This window comes from the organism of the source record quoted next, unplaced genomic scaffold (genome assembly GCF_019419815.1).
Source record: "Pyrus x bretschneideri cultivar Hongxiangsu unplaced genomic scaffold, Pyrus_bretschneideri_v1 Contig265, whole genome shotgun sequence".
Classification (NCBI taxonomy): domain Eukaryota; kingdom Viridiplantae; phylum Streptophyta; class Magnoliopsida; order Rosales; family Rosaceae; genus Pyrus; species Pyrus x bretschneideri.
In genome coordinates, this window is record NW_025999574.1 from 1,230,462 (window position 1) to 1,253,516 (window position 23,055).

At 36.6% G+C, this 23,055-nt stretch overlaps 5 protein-coding genes and 1 pseudogene across 6 annotated transcripts; 2 read left to right on the top strand and 4 right to left on the bottom strand.

Annotated features, from left to right (window-relative positions):
• Positions 1–238: 238 nt before the first annotated feature.
• LOC125478774 lies at positions 239–1,291 on the top strand (annotated as a pseudogene).
• A 2,102-nt stretch (positions 1,292–3,393) lies between these two features.
• LOC103937628 (agamous-like MADS-box protein AGL82) lies at positions 3,394–4,245 on the top strand. Its single transcript, XM_018645073.2, has one exon. The coding sequence runs from the start codon at positions 3,394–3,396 to the stop codon at positions 4,243–4,245; it is 852 nt and encodes a 283-aa protein (XP_018500589.2).
• Positions 4,246–5,072: 827 nt separating this feature from the next.
• Positions 5,073–8,071, bottom strand: LOC103937618 (COBRA-like protein 6). Of its 2 annotated transcripts, none has more exons than XM_048587283.1 (6): positions 7,999–8,071; positions 7,822–7,901; positions 6,781–7,228; positions 6,182–6,335; positions 5,636–5,919; positions 5,073–5,545 (listed from the first exon to the last, which is right to left on the bottom strand). In XM_048587283.1, the coding sequence occupies exons 1-6, from the start codon at positions 8,051–8,053 to the stop codon at positions 5,259–5,261; spliced, it is 1,308 nt and encodes a 435-aa protein (XP_048443240.1). In that variant the 5' UTR covers positions 8,054–8,071; the 3' UTR covers positions 5,073–5,258. The 2 variants fall into 2 exon arrangements, with proteins under 2 accessions (XP_048443240.1, XP_048443239.1); XM_048587282.1 differs by having other exon boundaries at positions 5,636–5,922.
• A 1,744-nt stretch (positions 8,072–9,815) lies between these two features.
• On the bottom strand, positions 9,816–13,229 carry LOC103937619 (ubiquitin-like domain-containing CTD phosphatase). The gene is made up of 7 exons (XM_009347568.3): positions 12,872–13,229; positions 12,637–12,775; positions 12,428–12,542; positions 12,273–12,336; positions 10,949–11,114; positions 10,343–10,597; positions 9,816–10,216 (listed from the first exon to the last, which is right to left on the bottom strand). Exons 1-6 carry the CDS (start codon positions 13,153–13,155, stop codon positions 10,352–10,354), a joined length of 1,014 nt encoding a protein of 337 aa, XP_009345843.1. The 5' UTR covers positions 13,156–13,229; the 3' UTR covers positions 9,816–10,216; positions 10,343–10,351.
• A 1,352-nt stretch (positions 13,230–14,581) lies between these two features.
• LOC103937610 (zinc finger transcription factor YY1) lies at positions 14,582–19,123 on the bottom strand. Its single transcript, XM_009347559.3, has 6 exons — positions 18,816–19,123; positions 18,082–18,140; positions 16,702–16,895; positions 16,304–16,393; positions 15,458–15,601; positions 14,582–15,262 (listed from the first exon to the last, which is right to left on the bottom strand). The coding sequence occupies exons 1-6, from the start codon at positions 18,899–18,901 to the stop codon at positions 14,960–14,962; spliced, it is 876 nt and encodes a 291-aa protein (XP_009345834.2). The 5' UTR covers positions 18,902–19,123; the 3' UTR covers positions 14,582–14,959.
• A 1,801-nt stretch (positions 19,124–20,924) lies between these two features.
• LOC103937621 (serine/threonine-protein kinase-like protein At5g23170) lies at positions 20,925–22,486 on the bottom strand. Its single transcript, XM_009347571.3, has one exon. The coding sequence runs from the start codon at positions 22,180–22,182 to the stop codon at positions 21,127–21,129; it is 1,056 nt and encodes a 351-aa protein (XP_009345846.2). The 5' UTR covers positions 22,183–22,486; the 3' UTR covers positions 20,925–21,126.
• Positions 22,487–23,055: the final 569 nt, after the last annotated feature.

Genomic DNA, 23,055 nt, shown 5'->3' on the forward strand with positions numbered 1-23,055 from the left:
ATCGTTTGTATTTGAGAAAATGACTTTCAAGGAGTGAAGTGGCTTTCGTGAATACTTTCAGATGCTTCTCGTCCGTAACCAAGCACGCATGTTGAAGACATTAACCTTGTAAATACAAAGATTTGAAAACGTCCAGCAGTTGGTGTTTGGTCTATAAAGGATCTGGACATGTCAAAATGATGTAGTTTTTAAGGGAGGTTTGCCGGTTGTGCATATGGCAGTGCGTCTGCTGTAAACAATGGATAGTGAGGAAGATGGGGTGGGATGTTTCATCACTGCGGGAGGGGATGGGATTGCTCCTTGCTGCTCAAGTTTAGCGGCTGAGGCGGAGGCGGTGCATACAGGCTTAACAAGTTTCTAGTCTCATTTGCGTGCAGTGTCTTTTCGTTTTTTTCAAAGGTTTTGATTAGAATGTTGACGTGTAAATCAAGTAACAAAATCATAATCTCCTACGAGAAGAAGCTTGGAACTCATACCCAACGACAGTGCTCGAAAGACGGCTTTTCGTAAGAGAAAGACTAGTGTATACAAGAAGGCCGACGAGCTCTCCAAACTTTGTGACATTGATGTAGCCTTAGTTGTCTACGAAGCTGATCAGAAGAAGGGGATTAGGCCAATTCAGCCGGAGAAGTGACCACAAGATCCAGCTGAATTCAATCGCATTCTTTACAGGTACAAGGCTTCCAAGGATGCTGCTGCCCCCGGTTTCCAAAAGAGAAACTTCAGTTTGTCCCATTTTTATGAGGCCAAGAAGAAGAAAGATGATGGCGCCGGTGATGGTGATGGTGACGATGATGAGGACGGAGATGATGATGATGATGTCAATCCCAAGCTTCAAAAACAAGGCAATAAGCAGATTTCTGAGGACAAGTACCCAATATAGGATGCTCGGATTGCCCTGTTTCCAGAGGATGAATTGATTAAACTCATTGCTTCACTCGAATCCAAGATACAGGCCTCGACACTGGAGATTGATTCCATGGAAAGACATAAGATTTATGCTGCAAAACAAAATCAAAATTTATCCCAAACTGAGTCAAGCGCAAGCAAAACACCTGGACGCTTGAAGCCTGCGAATTTTTATGTGCAGAATCCCCCCTCACAAGACCATGTAAAGCCATTCATTCATGGCGCATTAGGTAAAAAAATTACTCACGAATTGGCCCAATGGGGTGGTTTAATAAGAATTCGGTGAATGCTACTACTACTAGTACTAGTACTTCAGCCTTGCAACCTAAGAATCCGATGAGTACTACTTCTGCTACTAGTACTTCAGCCATGGAATCGAAGCCTCCATTGCCTGTGAAACGTCCAATGCTGCCAAGTGCGTAGCTTTCAAGCTCAGAATCACACAAGAAGATTAATTAAGGACACCATCTCTAATCCTTGGTTATCGAACTTCTAGTCTTCTACTAATGTTTAGTTTTGTTTAGAGATTTGCGATTGTTTTGCAATTTTATTTCAATTAATTCACTGTTGGAAGTCGGTTATTTCGCTTCTGCTTTCGTTCTTGATAAAGTTATCCTGGTAATTAAAATGAGATGATTAGTTGCTGCAAACTGTCCAATTTGTGACTCTAGTAAGCCGAGCATGATGAAGTGCGTCTTGTACATCTGGGCGGTTTCAGCATGTAGTTGTTTCATCTTCGATACAGACATCCACCTTCACTGTATTTCGCTGCAGATAATGTGAGTTCAAATTAAACACAATATGTTGGCCTGTTGCAAATTCATTTGAACAGCCATTATCGAGTCCGACTCAACAGCAAGAGGTAAGAATCCTCCATCAATTGCGAAAATTCCACCCCGGGTGGCAAGTTGCACCCAATCCACCTTCTACTCGTACCATAATAACCACATTGTAATAGCTAATAAAACACGTTGATCAGTAAGCAACTCCCAGGTCAAATATGGTTACTTGAGATGGAAAAAAAAAAAAAAATATGTGGTGACGTGCGGTGGTATGGGTAAAATATGAAAATTTATCTGTTCCTCTTCACTTGTAATTGCGGGGTTTCAAGTTCATCACACATGAATAGCGATGAGATATGATATTTGGCTTTTTAGCCAAATGGTCTCTAAGATTGGCATAACTCCTCACTTTGGTCCATGAAATTTAAAATCAATAGAAGTAGTCAATAAGTTTGTCCACTGTCAATCATTTTGTTTATTTCGTGAAAAATCTATGTTAAATAAGGACCAAAATGATAAAAGTACCCTTAATTTTTGTTAAATCATTTGGCCCATTGTTTATTGAGTTAAGGGTATTTTTGTCATTTTGGTTCTTCTGTAATAAAGATTTTCACGGAATGACTAAAATGTTTGACGGTGGACAAACTCAAGATCACTTACACCTATTTCAAATATCAAGAACCAAAGTGAAGATATGTCAATCTCAGAGACAATTTTGAATAAAAATGCCTTATACTTGTGTTGAATTCGATATCTAGTTAGTGGCTGACCTATTGTGTGGCCTAACCCAATCCTCCTCTCCTTAAATTGAATATCGTTGTATAAAAAAAAAGAGTAAATTGTAACAATGGTCCCTTAACGAAAAGTTCATTATCATTGATCCCTTATTAAAATGTATAGCTATGGTCCTTTTCGTCAATTTCGTTAGACTTTTGTCAAAATAAGTTACGTTAGAAGAACCATTGCTACAATTGAGGTCTCTCAACTCATCAAAACGTGTAGCTATGGTCATTTTCGTCAACTTCATTAGGATTTTGTCAAAATGAGTTATGTTTGAAGGACCATTACTACAATTGGGTTAAAGTTGAGAGACCATTGCTCTAATTGGATTAAAGTTGAGAGACCATTTTTCAAGTTGGATTATAGTTGAGGGACCATTTTTCTAGTTGGATTATAGTTGAGGGATCAATGGTAATGAATTTTTAGTTGAGGGACTACAGCTGCACGTTTTGATGAGCTGAGGGATCAATGGTAATTGAGTTTTAATTGAGAGACCATTACTCTAATTGAGTTCAAGTTAAGGGATCATTATTACAATTTACCAAAAAAAAAAAAAAAACCGGATGCCATTATTATCTTCCCTCGGGAAAAAAAAGGAAAAGATTAATTTTTTTTTTCTTTAAAATAAGGGTTTTGTACATGGGGAAAAAAGGAAATTAAAGATCAGAATGTCGATGACGTGTAAATCAAGTAATAGAATCATGATCTCCTGATATATTTGGAAACTAGTTTTCTCAGTTTAATTTTTGTTTCCTATTCGAATTTGGTTTCCTTGTACAACATGCACCTCTTCCCGTACTTCCCTCCCTCTATATACAACTCAATCACCACCCTATTTTCTTGCTCATTGTGTATTACTTACAATTTAGAATTCGGAATTTGGAATTTCAGAGAGATCGCGGAGAAGATCGAGCAGAAGAAGATGGTGGCTCCTACAAGAAGAAGCTTGGAACTCATACCCAATGACAGTGCTCGAAAGATGGCCTTCCGGAAGCGAAAGAAAAATGTATACAAGAAGGCCGACGAGCTTTCCAAACTTTGCGACATTGATGTAGCCTTGATTGTCTACGAAGCTGATCAAAACAAGGACATCAGGCCAATTCAACCGGAGACGTGGCCACAAGATCCAGTTGAATTCAATCGCATTCTCGACAGGTACAAGGCCTCCAGGGATACTGCTGCCCCTGGTTTTTCCAAGAGAAACTTCGATTTGTCTGATTTTTATGAGGCCAGGAAGAAGAAAGATGAGAAAGATGACAATAATGGTGACAACGATGATAATGATGATGGTGATGATAGTGATGACGATGATGATGCTCATGTTGATCCCGAACTTCATAAACCGGGCAATAAACAGATTTCTGAAGACAAGTACCCAACATGGGATCCTCGAATAGACCAGTTTTCACAAGATGAATTGACTGTACTCATCGCTTCACTCGAAGCCAAGATACAAGCCTCGACACTGAGGATTGACTCCATGGACAGATACAAGCTATATGCTGAAAAACAAAATCGAAATTTATCCCGGCCTGAGTCAAGCTCAAGAAAAACACCGCACCATTTGAAGCCTGCGAATTTTGATGAGCAGAACCCTCATGACGTGCAGAATCCCCCCTCTCAAAACCCAATAAATACTACGACGACTACTAGTACTTCAGCCACTCAATCAAGGCCTCCGGCGTCTGTGAAATGTCCAATGCTTCCAAGTGCATGGATTTCAATCTCAGAATCACAGAAGACTTCATTAAGGACGTCATCATCTGGTGGATGAATGGATCTAATCCTTGGTTATCGAACTTCTACCAATGTTTAGTTTGATTTTTCTTTTTGGAAAATAGTAATTATTTTGATTGGTTCATCTTTTTGGCAATAAATGAATTTGACCTTAAGTTTTTGTTTAGAGATCAATTAGCGATATATTGTTTCATAATTTTAGCTCCATTAATTCATTGTTGGAAGTTGGTCATTCTGCTTTAGCTTTGATTGGTAATGACATCCTAATAAATTTATCGCGAATGCTTTTGTCCAAATAATTTTGTTCAGTTGTACTTTGAGTACATCAAAAACAACAAAGCTTTATTTCATCAAGTGGAATCGACTGTATGAATCCTAAAACTCCACTACGCTGAATAAAAAAATAGGAGGCCAGGTGTGTTCAGTTGTAAAAAAATGGCTAGATTTGCATAATGCTAATAAATTTGGTTTGACATATATATATATATATATATATAATGAAAATGTATGGAAACAGATTAATTTTGAGATTAAATAAATGTAAGTACACAAACGTGGTACATGGTTTTCATATTTCTGAAGTTGCTACAAAACTAAAATAGAATTCCCTTTTATGGCTAGCCCATTGTGAGGTTTAGCCTATCACTCATCCTTTAGTGTAGATAATATCGAATGTAGTCAGATTAGAACTAGCCGTTGATTTGACCAATAAGAAAGATGAAGTTGAAAGGATGGAATTAACTTAGGTTTCAACAGATATTGGGGGTAGGGAATTTGGCTAAGGTGACCCTTAATGGCTGCAATCACCAACCTATAAATTCTGGTTTAAGACTGGTCTGCCATTGCATTGTCAAAATATATATATACAGTGAAACTTGTCTGGTAAAATATATATACCATTGAATATTACAACATTACTACTTTAATTAATCGCAAGTTTAACAACTGCAGACATGGTTTTTCGAATTTCAACGGTGCTAGAAAACCAAAAACGAATTTCCTACAAGTAATGAATCTAAGATCACCAGCATTAACTCTTCAGACAATATGTCAGAACACAGCTACAAGGATCCCTAACGAGATGAAAGCTACAATGGAAAGCTTTGATGCTGTCGCACTAGGAGCCGCATTTGGAAGTCTAGGGTACTCGTCCGGAGGGGGCATCACACATTCATCCCCGTTGAATGAAATTTTCCTAGGAAAAGTCCATCCCTCTCTAAAAGTGAAAGTCCCTGCATCTTTGTGCAGTAGCATCTCTGTCTGCACGACCCCATTCTTCCCCGTAGTGAGTAACAGGTCGTTGTAGTATTTGATTCCCCAAAACATTCCTGTATCATCTGTAGAAAGCAAATGCAGCTCAATGTTATTTGCAAAGTTGTGTATTCTAAACAGAACAAATTATGGGGCTTTCGGTTCGTTTAACTTACTTATGGTTCCATACTGATTGAGAGGGTGGTAGTTGAAGCTGAAAAGCTGAGTCAAGCTTTGCAGATTCGGGTGCTGAACGACTAAGGTCCAGTAAGAATAGTTTTTAACAAAATTGTAATTGGTGATTGTAATCTTGACCCTCCAGTACTCCTCGTAACTCTGCTTGACATGCCAATGTACTCTTATTGGGCACATGTGCCGCGAACAAGTCACCAAAGGTGATGGTTCTTCAGTCTCATGCGCATGCGGAAGTTGCAGAAGAGGTGGAGATTCTTCACCTGGCCTGCTGATTTGTAGTATACACAAAAATTGATTCATTGTAGAGAATACCAAAGAAATATTGAAGCACAAAGTATAAGACACAAGGTTCTTAAAAGCAACTATTACCAACAAAGACAAATAAAAACTTCAAAGACTCGAATAAAATGTCCCAAAGTTGTTTAAGTTCTTTGTAAATGTTTCAGAAAAGTTTGCTTTAAATCATCAAAACATGTTTTAGTTTCATATTTCTTTGTTAGAGTATCAATAACCTAGATCTTTCTTACCTCACACATTTCACTCCGGGAAGTCCTTGGCATCCACAGCTGCACTTGGGGCACGGAACAATGGTGCTACTGTAGAACGCGGACAAGGAAACACAGCACTTTGGAGAAGGTGATGCTCTGATCAGGGAGTAGATACAGGTCACATTCCATGTCTCTGCAATAAAACCACATCAAACATGTTACACAAATAAAATTAACTCTCACTAAACCCTAAAACATTTCACAAATAGCCAAGTGCTTCTAGTTTATTATGGAACTGAAAATGCTTTTTGAAAAAAAAAAAAAAATTGCTTCTCCAAGAAGCGTTTCAAAGTGCTTTCGTCACCCTAAAAACATTTGCCTAAACTTTGCGAAACCTTATTTTAGTTATCCAGCCAATACCCCAGAAATGCTTTAATTAGTGCTTCTGTCACTGTAAGAAGCACTTTTGCGTCCAAACTTCGTAAGAAAGTAATTCTAGTTATCTAATACACCAAGACGTTCTTTTGTAGCCATAAAAATTTTAACAGACGCTTTTATCTACTTCTTGCAAACCTTTTGTAATAAACGCTCTAAGTTATATGAGAGCTATATACTAAGTGAAAGTTTTGAATGCTCACCGAGTACTTGCTTCCATCGACGGCCATCATGACTAAACTTTGTCGGTTGGACTTGGAATGGCATGCCGCAGGTGTAACCAGGGAGTCCAAGGGTGAAATTGGTGGGCATAACTATGTCTTTCCCGGCAAAGGATCCGACGCTCATCGCAAAAGAAGATCCGAACTTGGAAGAGTCTTGGATCATGGAAGAGAGCTCTCCTCCCTTGCAGCAATTGAAGTACTGCTTGTTGAAAGGGGCTCCGGGCAACAAATCGATAATCACCGGCTTCTTTTTACAGCAATGAGGAAGGTCTGGTGAACCTTTGAACTTGGAGCAGTTTCCTTGCTCAGTGGCCTCAGCTCCCCACATGTCCCATATCACTTCATCACCTTTCCATGTCCAACCCAACTTCCAACCGGGCCGGTCCACGTGGCGAAACTGCTGGAAGTTGTATATCGATACTTTAATCTGAAATAATAATTTTCAAAAGAAAAATGTTGTAAATATTCTTCATACGGATGCTCAGTTTAAATCTCCTTAACCAAACCCAGTAGAAAGGATTCTGTTTTGCAATTATCTGCAATAATTAGGTGGTTTTTTAATTGCCCAACATCGGTTTGAGACCTCCCTCACTACAAGAAAAGATGTCAAATATTTATCGTGACGAAACAACAAATGGTCATTAAAATTATCTCAGTAAATGCAACCTTTGTCAACGTCCACATATCGCAAATGCCACATAATTGTCGTGGAAGCCCTACTAACAGTGGGAGCTTTACTCACCCGCACATTTTTTTTCATGTGTGAACTGTTAAAAATAACCAAAATCCAAAGCAATAAAATATTTCTTCATATATTCTTTTTTTTTTTTTTAATCAAGAATACTTCACGAGAGATTAAGTGTATATGTATGTTAAAAACTCCCTGGTCCTGTGGGGCGATTTGGAAATTCAGGTCACAAAATACAGGATCTAGACAAATATCTCAAGTGACGGACTGCAAGTTTTCTCTTCTGGCAATGCAGTGCAATGAAATGAAATAACAAAAACTCACGTACGTACGTCGGATGAGCTTCCACTTTGCTGCAGAAAATCCCATCTGACTGTTATGTTGGCATATGGATCTAATGGATCATACCCATCTGCATCATATATTATCACCAAAATTTCAACAAAGGAATTAAACAAAAATCTTAGAGAGAGAGAGAGAGAGAGAGAGAGAGGTAGCTAGTTACTTACATGATAATCCGAAGGAGTTGATGAGAGAGAAGATGAAAACCAAGAGCAGGTTCATCTTTTCTCCAAATTCAAAATCTCCAAATTGAACTGCACTGGTATATATCCAGACACATGAGAGAGATTATATTCTCAAAGGAAACTGTTATTGGCACTTTAAAAATTTTATTCTACAGTCCTCACAAGTGTATTTTTCTTTCCTAATATAGAAAGTTTAGAGTGTGGACTGATTTTTGGAGTATTAATAACAATTCCCTTCTCAAAAAGCTAATTAATCTTTTTTTTCGTATGTAATTTGTTATTAGTGTGAGATAACGCAGATGACGATGATCAATTTCTAAATTAGTAACTCAGTCACAGTCACTAGTGCTGGATCACTGCTGTATATTGCAATATGAAGTACCATTCTTGGTTTTCGGCACATTGAAAAATCTTTCATTGCGATATAGAGAGATTTTTCAGTATGTTTGGAACACGGGATGGTATATCACGTGTCACTATATAAGTAATGAGATATTTATGTTAAAAAATTAACAACTTAAAAAATAATACTTTCCTCCACTTATATAATGATACGTGGTCTACTACCCGTGTTCTGAGCATAATAAAAAATTTCTCATGCGATGTATAGCTAGCTAACTCTTTGACCCCATTAATTAAAAATTAATAATTAAGTAAGATTCCTCTATTTATACACATCATGTTTTTAATTAATTGATGAAACTTGAACTAAATAAGCAAGCTTGCTACACAGCACTATACATATTTGTTTGTATTTTTTACCCAAATATAAAATATGCTCCACCAGTCAGTGCATTATTGGGCTATCTAGTTAGGGGACCTTATTAGGGTTTAGGGTAAAAATTATTTAGACAAGAAAAGAAATTTATCAAATAATAATGATGGAATTGGAACCTGAATATATGTAGGATCCTTACTTGTGTCTTTTGGTGCTCCATGTTTTGTAGGTGTATTCAAAGTTACATCTGAGTTACTTAGTACTATGGTCGAGTGATATTCTTCTTTACTTGTAAGTGAAAAGTTTTAGATTCGATTCTTCTCAAAAACAAATTTGAAACACATTATTGTTGGCCCGCTATGGCTTAGTCCACTCCCTCACCCCTTAATGTAGATAATATCGTTCACTAAAAAAAAGTCCAAATAAATAAAAATTTTGAGTTTAAAAGTTATTGCCCACACCAACTAGAAAGAAAATATGTCATTCTGACAAGAAAACTATGATCTATATTATGATTACAATCATCTTCGGTTCACGTGCTCAAGAATTTGGTACTCAGTATAATCATCATCTGATGGTCAGATATGATGTAGTAACATCTAATAACCAAATTTGACCGTCAAATATTGATTGTACAACATACTTATAAGAATTGTAGCCAGTTCACACTAAATAAACCAAATTAGAACTTTCACATTTAAGTATGTCCATTGGACCATGAAACAAAAAACTCGATGCAGACAGACCTTCAGTGCACATACCACAGATGTCAATTGTCAGTTGACATAGATTTCTTTTCGTGTCTAGAATTGGAGGACTTACATGGAAATGCCCCAGCGGCATGTAATGTCTCTTGTCCAATAACACATTCCCATGCCCAAGTTTTTTTTCCACATAGTAATGTATTAGGACGCCATACAATGGTAAACCTATTTTATGTAAATTGCTTTCTCAAAATTGATGTAGGTCATAGTTTGATGCAAGGACAAAAAACACAACGCACTAACACATTCGTAAAAATATATGAAAATTGTTTCTATTATTTTTTAGGGGGCAACCACATGAAAAATAAGCCTGAAAATAAAAGAAATTTCCAGATTCAAATTTAACGAAAATATAACATAAAGGGTTATAAGCTTCACCAGATTTCAGAGACTAGAAAAACAAAATTCATGAGAAAATCAGCATAGAAACAAATATCCAAGTACCATCCCTATGTTCATTCCATGTTTGCAACCATTTTAGAGACAAGGTTGCTCATGTCAAGAGAACACGCTAACGTCGTTATCGATGCTTATACGCAGATATATAGGTATATCTAGTGAACCCCACAGTGCCCTGGAAGCACAAACAATATGTGCAAAAATTTAAGAAGAAATTTATACAGATATGGAAATAGTGAGTCTCAGTTTTTGATGAATTCCTGTCACGGGCTTCAGGTTAACTCAGTTCATCCCTGAGATGGAGCGAATATCGGCAATCCTGGTTTTGACAGAAGGTATTAGATGGGACATTACATTATATTATATTGCTTGCAAACACGGAGAATATGATAATCCACGAAAAAACAAAACAATAAAATTGCAAGAACGATAAAAGAAATGATACCTTTAAGGATCATTGATGCCGACGTCTTTTGACATTGTCCTCAGAAAATGACTGCCAGTTATTGTGATCAAGGTTGCTCAAGTCATCAAGTTCTGCAATGGCAAGCAAGTATGTTGTGAGCTTCAAGAGCTCCTGATCACTGTCTCGGCTAGAATGGGCCTTCTTGAATGGCTTGATGATCAAACCATTTTGGGGGTTCATCACAAAGTTTCTTCGCAGATCATCAAACATTATGGTGTTTTTTGAACTGTAGAACTGAGTATAACAAGAAATTGCTAGTCATCAGTCAACTGAAAGTTAGACAGCAAATGAAATGCATACCAGACATTGAAATTTAACCCGTCCCAAACTAACTACTATTACTAAAAAGACAAAATCATTACCATGTCTGAGACTCTTAAAATGATGGTATTCCATCCAGAAAATTTGAAAACAATTTTAAAAAATCCCCCTGTAAGTCGTAATGGGGAAATTTATAAATGATAGTATTTATCTTCATATGATATGCAAAGGAGATAGCAAACTCTCAACATCATTCAGAATTTATAAAGAAATAAAAGGGAAAATGAGCAAAAAACGATGGTTAACAAGTACATTGTTCCATACCTCAGGGAACTTAGCCCAAATCAAGCCTAATGGCTTGCAATCAAAGGTTCCACGAGACTCGCATTGAACTGTGATCATTGCCATATGGTCTAGAAGAGCTGTGATTTTGTAGTTGGGATTGCTGAGCACTCCAAGCTGACTCATCTTCAATTCAACCCATTTCATGCTGTAGAAATGAAACATATATGAATTACTACACAGGTGCACATAACCCAATTTGTTTACTGAACTTAATATAAAGCCCATAGTTATTATTATCATCACAATTCCCTGTAATCTACAATCAGAAAAAGAAATTTGAAGCTCTAGACTTGCTAGTCTACTTAATCTTTCACATATGCCATCAGGCCCATCACACAAAACAAAGATGGGAAGAAGACAAAAGGATTGATGCATATTCACTTCAACTTGAACTTAACTCTTTTGTATGTAAGGCGAAAAAAACCCTAAATTTGTAAAGAGTCATTTACTTTCTGAAAGAGTTGATACTTGAGTAATGAAAAGAAATATACAGAAGATCTCTCAAATTCATTACACTTTTCAACATAAACATCTTCTCTAACACACATATTTAGCATAACCTCTTCAAAATCTGTAGTCCAAACTTAACGTCTAGCAACATAACATAGTAGACCTTACTATAACAGATTAGATCTCATCTACTTTGATGCTAACACATTATTGATTTTAGGGAGTTCTAACGAAAAGCCCACGGTACTGTTCACTTTAACGAAAAACCACATTTTTACACTAAAAAGTTAAACCTGGTACTATTCATTTTACCCTTTGTTTTGTCCTTATTATTAAAACTCAAAGTTTTGAAACCCTTTTCATTAGTTTTCCTTTGATTCTACATATGCAGTTTCTTTTACTCGTGATTCAAACAATTCATCTGACAAGAGATAATAGAAAAAAGGAAGGTAATATACCAATTTCAAAGAAATTTCTGTCAAAGAACAGAAAAGAATAGAAAGAAAAAGGCAAAATCAATTCAACAAGATTGAAACGAAACGATCCCATTTCAAAATTGAATTCAATTTTATAATGATTGAATTTGGGTAAATGGCTATATTAGTATCCATGCTGAAATCGAGGTGTTTAATTGCTTCAATTGAAGCCATGGAAATCTATGTGCGAGTAACTATAAATGAGAGTTTATTACAGGATACGGAAACATCCAAACAATGCACATCCAATGCTATACAACAGTCGCCTAAGCACGTTTAGAAAATGAGCATGATACTTAATAACACTGAAACAAAAGGGGGAATATATCTTTGTTATAAAATTCTCTTAGCATTGCATTTTGTAATTGACAACTTACCTAGTTGCAGACCATATCATGATGTCATATTCCGAATAAGCAGCTGTAAGAAACTCGTGAAGAACTACAAAACACAATGTGTGTAAAGTCAAATGAAAGACACACATGAAGACTCTTGAAAAGTAGAAATTTCATATGAAGAAGGAACAACTGACAAGGCCGCATAAGTTGAAGCGGGTTCTCTGCTGTGGACCGGTGATCAAACAGAGTATAATCAATATCCAGCACAAGCAGTTTCTTTCCTTCCCGGCAAGGATTTCGAAGTTCAATCTACAATCCAATTCACACAATAAAAAAATACATAAAAACAAAGCAGTAATCACATTCATCTGCAATCAAAAGTGAAAGACGGAAACTGCTTAACCTTATATTGATCGACACGCCTCCTCAACTTATTGGCAAACTTATCTTTAATCTCAACAGCTTCATCTTGGGCAATCTCAAAATCGTCAACAATCTCTGGAGACTCCACCGGATCCACTATAATATCATCCTCCATGGTACTGATTCAATTCCATTCCAGAAACATTTTATCAGACACTTGGTGTGCATAAATATAGAGGCATTTAAACATGGGCAAATGATAGACGGAGACTTACCCGATCATGGTCATCTTTTGGGAGGGCTTGAAGGGAAGAGAGGAGAGCAAAACGGTGTCGTCGGCGAGCTTGGATGGGAGGAGTTTTGGGTAGAGAAGCTTTTGACGTTTGGGCAAGACGGTGGTGAGTTGGCAGATGCGGCGTTTCAGCTCGCCCACCGTGTCGTCGCCGCACACTCGAACGGTGTACTCCTTTCCGCTCCACTTCACCGTCAGCGTTATCTCCTCTTCTGGCGACGATGGCGTTGAGGTTGAGGCTGCGCCTGCACCTGCTACTCCTGCCATTGCACCAACAAATTGCTTTCTCTCTCCTGAGGTTTTAAGTCTAGAGAGAGAGGCAGCAGCAGAAGCTACTTTTCTTCTTTTTATATATATTCTGATTTTTTTTCATTTTCCATTTTCATTCTCTTGACTTTCAATCAAATTTTGAGCCCAACCCAACTCACGATATTTATGGATGAAACGAATTTAGTGTCACTGAAATATTAAATTTACCTTCCAAATTGGTGCTTTTGGAATAAAGTATATAAATATTTTTTTCATAATTCGTTTGTATTTTTATTAAGAATTGGTTCTAAAATTATTCTCATAAAAACATTTTCAGTCATTTTGAAAGCGGGTAATGCTAGAAAGATTGAATTTGTAGACAAAATTTGCAAACTAAATGATGTGTCACCAATAAAGATGAGCACATTTATCATCGCTTAAGTAATAATCCAATCGTTAGCTTCCATATCATTTAATTTATAATTAGTTTACAAATTTAGTCTCTTTAGCATTACCTTTTAAAAACACTTCAAAACGAGGGATATGAAATTAATGTAAATTGTTGATTTGTCATTAAATTGGGTTAGTGCATTTTACACCTTTCAAGTTTGAAATGATTCTCAAAATGGGGCACATGTCTCAAATTACTCATATTGCACCTTAAAATATTAAAATTGTATTAATATGTGTCTTTAATTTGATTATTTGTATGGCAAATATTAAATTGATGACGCGATGAGTTTGAAACTCTTGTATAAGCTAACATGTGAGTTGCATTTGCACACATTGACAAAAAACTCATCAATTTATTGGATGATTAGAGGTTTAAAGAGACAAAAGAAAAAAAATTGATATACTTTTAAAATCCCATGATGTAACATGAGAAAATTGAATTGGATGATTAGAGGTTCAAAGAGACAAAAGAAAAAAATTTGATATACTTTTAAAATCCCATGACGTAACATGAGAAAATTGAAATCTCATAGCCCATTTTTAAAATCACCTCAAACTTGAAGGTGTAAAATGTAGTTAACCCTTTTTATTTGAGTGAAATTACATCTCTAAATTGTTTTTGAAGAAAGAAAAAAAACATCTTTAAATTATTAATAACTGTCAATTTTCTCCATTTTGCAAGTATTACATTCAAACTTTCATCAACTGAAATCACGTTACTTGAACGTAACACACTTTAAAATGTTCTACTGTCATTTACTCACCTACGAGCGCTTAACATTGATTAGACTTTAAATTCTATCAATTTCCCCCCTAAAGTTAACTCCTTAGAGTGTTTTTTCCAAAATAGCAAGTCCTTAAATTCATTAAAAAAATGTCAATCTACCCTCCAAAATGTCTTGCACAAGTCGCTTGACTTAAATTTACAAAACATTTAATAAAATAACTTCGACTCTTATACTACGGAGAAAAATTATAGTTTATAATGAATTCAAGAGCTTATTTTATCAAAAATAGTAATCTATGGACTTGATTTCCAAACTGAATAGTAATGTATGGACAAATGCCTAATCAGTAATCACAGTGCCCCTTCCAAAGGGAAGATAACACAAAACGAAACAAAAAAAATGGCAGTAGGGTGGGTTACATACAAAGTGCCTCCAACTCCATTTTTAGAAGAAGAAAATTGACGAACAAGGAAACAAAGAAAAAAGAGCCTCCGCGCATATCTACTATCTAGCTTCGTCCTCTGTTTCCTCATCATCGTCGCCATTGTTGTCACCACACCTCCAACCAGCTTCAACATTGTCATGGTCCTCCTCTGTTTCTTCACTTTCTTAACATTTCTTCACTGTCCTCTTCTGTTTCTTCACTTCCAGTTAGGTCTGAGCATGTTTTGCAGGCTCTTGACATTCACACGTTTTCCGGCATAGGCATCTTGATCACTGGCTTCATCGATCTCATTGCGAGTAACATCAAACACATGGCCAGGATGCACTGCCCTATAATGCCGCTTAAGCTTGTCTTCATGGATGTACGTCTTATTACACCCGTCATAAATGCAAGCATAAGAAAGATCCGATGATGCTTTGCCACAAGGAGGCTTGGGAGTTCTGATTTGCTTCTCTGCAGGTAGGGTGGCATATTTTGGCACACAAACTGGCTCGTCGATCTGTAAAATCAGCGTCAATATTGAGAATCAAGTCATACTTCCCATGTTAAGAAAGTCCAGAAAAATAGATGTATGACACGCTATTCTTTATCATAATAAAGGTATAAAACATTCACACGCTATTCTGTACCAAAAACAAATGAAGACAACTTCAAATATTTCATAAACAATAAAAGTGAGGCAGGAATAACAAACCGTTTCATGGTAATCTACAATGTGGTTTTTAAGCTTGTACTCATATGGATATCTCCTTAGGCAGTTTGGGTATGGACAGTTATAATAGTTCTCTGCTGAATGTGTTTTCATGTGGTACAAAAGGAAGTATTCCTGGGAGAAGGCCTGCACAAGTCATATTCGAAATTGATTATAACACAGCAAAATCTGTTATGCATGTTAAACAACCACAAATAAAGGAAATTTATGAAGCCCGAAAAAGACATCAAATTTATGAAAAGAACAGAATGGTTCAAGTAAACAGCTAGGATGATACTACTGATATAGTGGCAGTTTTTCGGCTTGATTGGATGTGTAAAATTTAAATACTGGTATCACAATAATCATTATCTTAAGCAGCCTTCGTTAAGGATGGCCAAAACTGCAATTCATTACCAGATTCTATTTTCCTTTAAGTAGGGTTCTAAAATCCAGTATCAAATGTGAAGAGTGGCAATTCAAAACCTACCCACTTGTAGGGTCTCGTCTAGCCTATATTAGACATACAACTCTGATTCATTCCAAAACGGAATGTGAGCTACACATATTGAACTAATAAAAAATAAACAGAAGTTTCACCAGATATCATTGGTACGTTGAGGATATGTTTGACATTCAAATTACTTTGCCAGTGTGCACAGGAAACTAACTTAACATAGCAGGGAAGAAGATAAATTGCGTCCTTCAAACAGATATTGTAATTGTATAGTTCGTTGTGTGTGTTGTTTTGGGTGGGAGGGTTTGAAATACAGCTAAACCGTTAAAACTTCAACATTAGATGGCAAGAGAACTTGAAAGAAAACATTTTAGTAATGGATAAGATGATACCTTGCCACAGCCTTCACGAGGACATACATAATCCTTTTCTTCGGAATGAATAAGAAAGTGTCTTTCCATCTTTGAACTATCCAAAAATTTCTGTAACATTCAAAATATTATTTTTCAAAGTCAACTAAGAATAAGAAACTCTGCTGGAATATCAGATATATCCTTGCTTTAAAAGTACCCACAGTAGTGCAACATGAAACTATAGGAATTGCACATTTGGGACTGAACAAGACTTACAAATGCCAGGAAAAAATTATTAGACATAAACAAAATCTTTCTTCTCGTTTTTTGCTTTTGGTTTTACCAAATTAAGAAACTGACGACTCTTCTCCATTTCTTTTGACATGATAGTAACTTGCTGTCTCAATCCCATAGCTTACTCTATCTGGAAACAATACCTTTCCACAACCCTCATACAGACAAACATGTTGTATCTCCGCATGGATGTCAGCATGCTTCCTCAAAGCACCAGCATCAATAAAGATCTTCCCACAGCTGTCATAGCTGCAAAGAAAAAGTACTTTGTTTGTTGGTTCTGGCTCTGGAGCCATTGTTTTCTTTGATTTCTCATCCAAAGCCTCTGATGTATCCGCTAACAAAAACAGAAAATGAGAAAAATCAGTCCAAACTCATGTCATAGGAACAAAGACATACAACAGAACATGCTCGCCCATCATGTTAATCCAACATGGCTCTCTTAAGCCTGAACTCATTAGTGATTCATTAAGTCTTAGGCTAATTGTAAAACTAATGTGTTTATAAATCTAATGCATCGCTTAAATGACACATCAAGAATTTAATAACTATTAAATCAGATGTTGGGCAGCGGAATTTAATAGCTTCGCGGAAGCAAAAACACTGAAAACATAAACTTAAACAATTCTTGGCCTCTCCAGGGGCATCACACCCATTCTTGGCCTCTCACCAAGAAGTTTGGCATCTCACCAAAACAATCCCATCGCAGGATAAGAATTCCAATCTCTGGAAAACCAAACTTTTCTATTCATCAACTCTTCATTCATTCAATCTGAATTACAACGGGGGTATTTTTAATGGCTTATACCTAAAGAACGCAGGAAAGTAAACGCAGCGGAAAGAAATCCTAATCCAAAAATACAATAGAAAACCAAATCTAATCCGAAATACAATTGGAAAGAATTAAACCTTATAAAATAGGAAAACAAAATACTAAAACCCCAGAGAATAAGAGACAAAAAACCCTTTGATTAGCATCTTCCACTTTGGTTCCGCATTTAAGTACGACCTAGAAAACACTTCAGAAGTCAAACCATAAACTTACAAAAGCAGAAGGATCTCAGTTAAGACATCCCACTGAATTTGAAGAAATATCAACTTGGGAGAGTAAAGCGAGTGACAGTGCTTAACGTAAGTATTGGCTCTGACCGAACAAGAGCACTAGTGTATACCATGATGCAAATAAATGGCCTTGATGTACATTTTAATGGCCTACTAATCATGTAATACTAATATTACATACAAAATTACAAATCAAAGGAAATAAAAAAAAATTGAGTAGATAAGACTTCCATGATGAATTACATAAGTCATAGCTTGAATAGCATGCAGAACTCACACATCAAACCGAAGGCAATACTAATTCCATATCTTTATCTCTTTTTTCTTTTTTCTGTTTCTTTAAATTCATAAACACTTACCAATCCAGAATCCTTCTCATTCATATAACTCATACTACAAAATAAAGTGGTTTAGAAGTATTTTCAGGAATCACCGTACAGAACATGGTAGGGAAGAAGTACCTTTCACCCACTTCATTAGAGAGCACTCTCCACCTGTTGCTATGACATCTTGTGGAACCCTGACCACGAGTTTGTATCAAGCCATTAGCCAAAGGTAGGTCAAATACTTTCAAATTATCAAAGTGCAGCTATCTTCTTTCTTTTGTTATGAGAGTAATGCTTCGTACATAAGGTCCTACAAGACCCTGACACTGTTGCTGGAAGCTTATTTCTAGACAAATAGTTCTTCAATCTTTTTTTTTAGGCGAATAGTTCTTGAATCTTAATCACCACATAAAAGAGAAAATCTTCAGATACGATAAAATTGGTCGTTTTTTTTTCTTCACTTTCGTGTTCCTAAACATTAAATGAACATAAAATTAGGCCATTTAACTCAGCTGTGCAGTAACCAAATCTTCAAACTGACATATTATGTTCTCTTTCGTTTTGAAATTGCTAAACAAAAACTTGACTTTCAAATTATCAAAGAAACCAATGCACCCTTCTCACTTCTTACCAACAATCAACACCTGCAACTGAGTCCCATAAAAGTACCTAACTTTACTTCGACTGTAAATCGAAACCATAAACGCAAGAATCGAAGGGACAATTCAGAGACTATGAAAACTGAAATTGCACTAACATTCAAAACCCAGGAAGTCGAAAAGATTGTGCTTGCAATTCGTCGTCTAAATTAATCGGAGATGAAAGTTAAATCATCAAATTAGAAATGAAAGAAAAGGGAAAATAGATACCATTCTTTGAACCATTTGACAGGGAGAGTCTTGGATCGGAAGGTTGGGCGCCTCTCGGAGGAATTGTGATGGAATTGGGACTCCATCTCATTCTTCTTCTTCTTCTTCTATTCGTCGTCTTTATTAGGATTCCACGCTTAGGAATTGGGGGTTAGGGTTAGGGCAAGAATTAGGGTTTGGTAATAGGGAGAGATCGTTACGGAAATTAAGGTTCAGGTTTTAGCAGCTCCGGTTCTGTCGGTTCATCACTTGACGTCTGTTTGGCGGGAGTTGCCAAAATTTAGGAATTTTTTAATTTATAGCTGAAAATTCACTCAAATTCTTTAACAAATTCATAAATATTATTATTTTTTATAAAACAATGTAAATGTAGGAAACAAATTCACTCAAATAGACCGAGCTAGCCTTAAAATTAAAACCTAATTGCACTCAAAAGTGAAATCTAATTAATCATTTCATCACTGAGTTTTTATTATTTATAGTCAAAATTTAGTACACAAATTCACAAATATTAATTTTTACAAACAATACAAACATAGCTAAAAATTTATTTAAATAGACCGAACTAGCCTCAATTAAACCTAATTACACCTAAAACCAAAATCGGATATCATTGCTGAGTTTTTATCATTTATAACCAAATTTTAACAAACAAATCATAAATATTTATTTTTATAAAACAATTCAAATATAGCTTAAAATCCACTTAAATAAACCGAAATACCCTCAAAGTTAAAACCTAATTACACCTAAAACTAGAATCTAATTAAGCATCGTTGTTCCCCAGTATCATTGCTGCCATAATGGGGTCCAAAAGCAGCATCCAGCTTGCTTAGACTTTGAATTTGAATTGTCACATATATACAATTCTAATTATGCTCATCTTCCAACGCACTTTTCTGGGGAGAATGGTGATTTGCTGCTAAGACCTTCCTCCATCTCCTTTTTTTTCTTTCTTTTTTTGTCTTAACAGGTCCGTATAAAATTGCTTCTAGAATTATCAACGACCTCTACAAGATCGTGGAGCGGTGGTGACGACAGATAGATCTGTAAACGGGTCGGATTTATTGGGTAATCTGAACCGTTAAGTTAACGGGTCATCCAAACCCGACCAGTTAAGTTAACAGGTCACTTGTTTCACCTGTTAACAATTATTATTATTATTTTTTGCATAGAGTTTATTTTTTTGTTGTTAAGACTTGACTGAAATTACTAAAACATTCTCAACTAACGGGTGCTAACGGATTGATCCAAAGTGACCCGTTATTTAACAGGTTCATCCGTTAGCGACCCAACACGTTAAGCATCCATCAAAATACAAATATTAACAAGTCGGATCCAAAATGCCAGATCTAACAATAGGGTTCGACAAGAGTGGTCCACATTAGTTGTTGGAGAGAGTTTGTAGAAGAAAGCTTGTCGAGGTTAAAGTTGCAGAAGTTGAACCCAGGTATCGATGAGGTTTAGAAGAAGCCATGTAAAGAGCTCGAGGAAGAACTTGAGCGGTTGATCAAATATGCGAAATTCATGCTTCGAATTTTAGGCCCTTTTTTGTTATTTAATTTTGTAACTGAATTTGTGTTTGGAATGGTGGAAGACAATGCTTGCATCTCTTGGAAACTTAGAAGACAATTAATAGGAAAATAGAACTACAAAGATAAGATAGTCTGAATCCAAATACAAAAGCAGAACTAGAAATGGAGACTGAAACACAGAGTCTAAATTCAAATATAGAAGATAAACCATAAACGAACACTACAACACAACGTCTAAATCCAAATGTAAAATACAAAATTAGACACTGCAACACAACATCAGAATTCACTCAGCACAAATGCCGATCTGCACCAAACAAAACTGATGGGTAATGCTAGGAAGACGAAATTCGAAGACAAAACTTTGTAAACTAAATTACATGAAAGTTGATAATTGAATTATTACTTAAACGTTGATAAATATGTTCATTCCTATAAGTGACACATGTTTACAAATTTAATCTCCCTATTATTACTCAAAATTAATATATAATTGGCAATATATTATTTTAAAAGAAAGGAGAAAAATAAAAAGAAGAGCATTGCCAATTTGCCATCAGCATGGAATGACAGGCACCGAGAAAAGAACATCGTGATATTCTCTGCCCACCGAATGTTTGGGAATCTTCTATTTGCACTTTACATTGGAGTGCATGCCCGGCAGGTTTTCTAAACCTTCAATACATACACACATGGAAAGACTCACCCGCCCGAGTTGCTTACTCAACGAGTGGGAGCGAGTCAACTCACCCGGTAAACCATGTCAACCTTTCCTCCTATTCCATCTCAGCATCAGCCAATACCTGCCACAGCAATAGCTTTCCACTTGGGACACGAACACCATCATCACTTTGTTCTAGTACTGTTGCACATTTTTCCTGCTGCAAATTTTTTGCCAACTTTTTCTTCCTCCTCATGAGTACCAAGTTCCTCAACATATTGATCCAAATCGGTAACCTAACTCGTTCGATAACAGAATTTTCCATCTCCCTAACAATCTCTCCGATCGTCGGACGATTTTCTACATTGGACGATACACAACTTGCTGCAACATATAAAATGTGCCTTATTGTGCTTGACATGTATACGGGAACCCCTATCCTTGCATCACAAATCTCATCGATTCGCTCTTCTTCGATTAATGCAACTGCCCAGTCCACTATCGAAGCGGGTGACTTATAAACATCGATGACTTTTCTGCAGCTAATGATCTCAAGCAACACAACACCAAAACTAAACATATCACTTTTGGTGCTTAATTTGCTAGGAGTGGTGTAACAAGGGTCCAAATATCCAATAGTTCCTGCAGCGGGTTGACTCACTTGACTCGGCAAATCAAACAGCACGGCAAGTCCAAAATCCGCCAACTTGGCATTCCAATCTGAATCGAACAAAATATTTTCAGACTTGATGTCCCTGTGGATCACCGTAGGCTTCCCTTCGTGAAGAAATTGGACCGCCCGGGCAACTTGGATGGCGATTTCTACACGTTTAGGCCACGAAGGCGGTGTAGGTGCAACATGAAGTAGGTCATGGAGAGAGCCATTGGGCATGAACTCCATGACAATGAGCTTGTTGATGCTGTTCGAGTGAACTTGGCTTGTTCCAAGAAGGCTTATAACATGCCGGTTCTTGGGTAAGGACGATAACACACATATTTCGTTTTCGAGCTTGGAGCAGTTGTCACGATGTTGCAATGGCTTCTTTAGGGCAACAATTTTGTTGAGTAGCATGGCTTTGTAGACCATTCCATGGCTGCCTTTGCCGACCAGCCAAGTCGGAGAGAAGCTTCCTGTTGCGTTCACAAGCTCATCATAATCAAAGTTCACCATTTAACCAAGAAATCTGGTACCCTGCAAAATATAGGGTTTTATTGTTTGATGATGATGAAGTTGATGGGGGATTGAAGGTGTATATTGGTGAGAGTTGGTCGGAGGAAAAACTGGAAGTGCTTTTGGAGATGCCAGCAAATAAAGCGGCTGTGGGGAGACGTCAAAAGAAGAACTAGTAAATAGAAAAGAAAGAGTAATTGAGAAAAGGAAAAGGTAGTAAGTAGTGCTACTGAGAAAAAGAAAAGGGATTCTGACGAGGGATATGAGATATCGATGCTCCATTTGAAATTTTTAGAATTTTAGATGCTGGTTGGCTTGCCCGGTCGTTTTTGGGGTCCCCCCCCCCCCCTTAACACCGTTTTGATATTCGAGTAAAATTCTCCCTCCTCTAATTCCCTTCCCTGCCCTCCTCTCTCGTTTTCTTTTTTTTGTCTCTCTCCTTATAAAGAAGTCATCACAAGATGTTAACGTGACTCAACCGTAACCGTTCAAATAGGAGAAGAGAAAAGGCGAGTGAAATTTAGAGGGGAGAGAATGAGAAAAGGCGAGTGAAATTTAGAGGGGAGATAATCATACTCCTTTGATATATCTAATTTGAATTTGAATCTATTTTTTTAGGGAATAATACTTGCATCCCTAATGACGAAAGTGCACATATTCCACTATGTGTAAATAACATATCTAAGGTTGTTTTGTTTGTAATCAAAAGATTACAGGTTAGAGTCGTAGAAACAACACTTTTTAAAGTAAGAATAAAGCGGTATACGATGGATGTTTTTCGACCCTCACAAAGTAAGTAACCTTATTGGCTTGGGTCTCCCCCATATACTCGGTTCAGAAATCCAACCATTTCGTAAAGTGGACACAGATCGA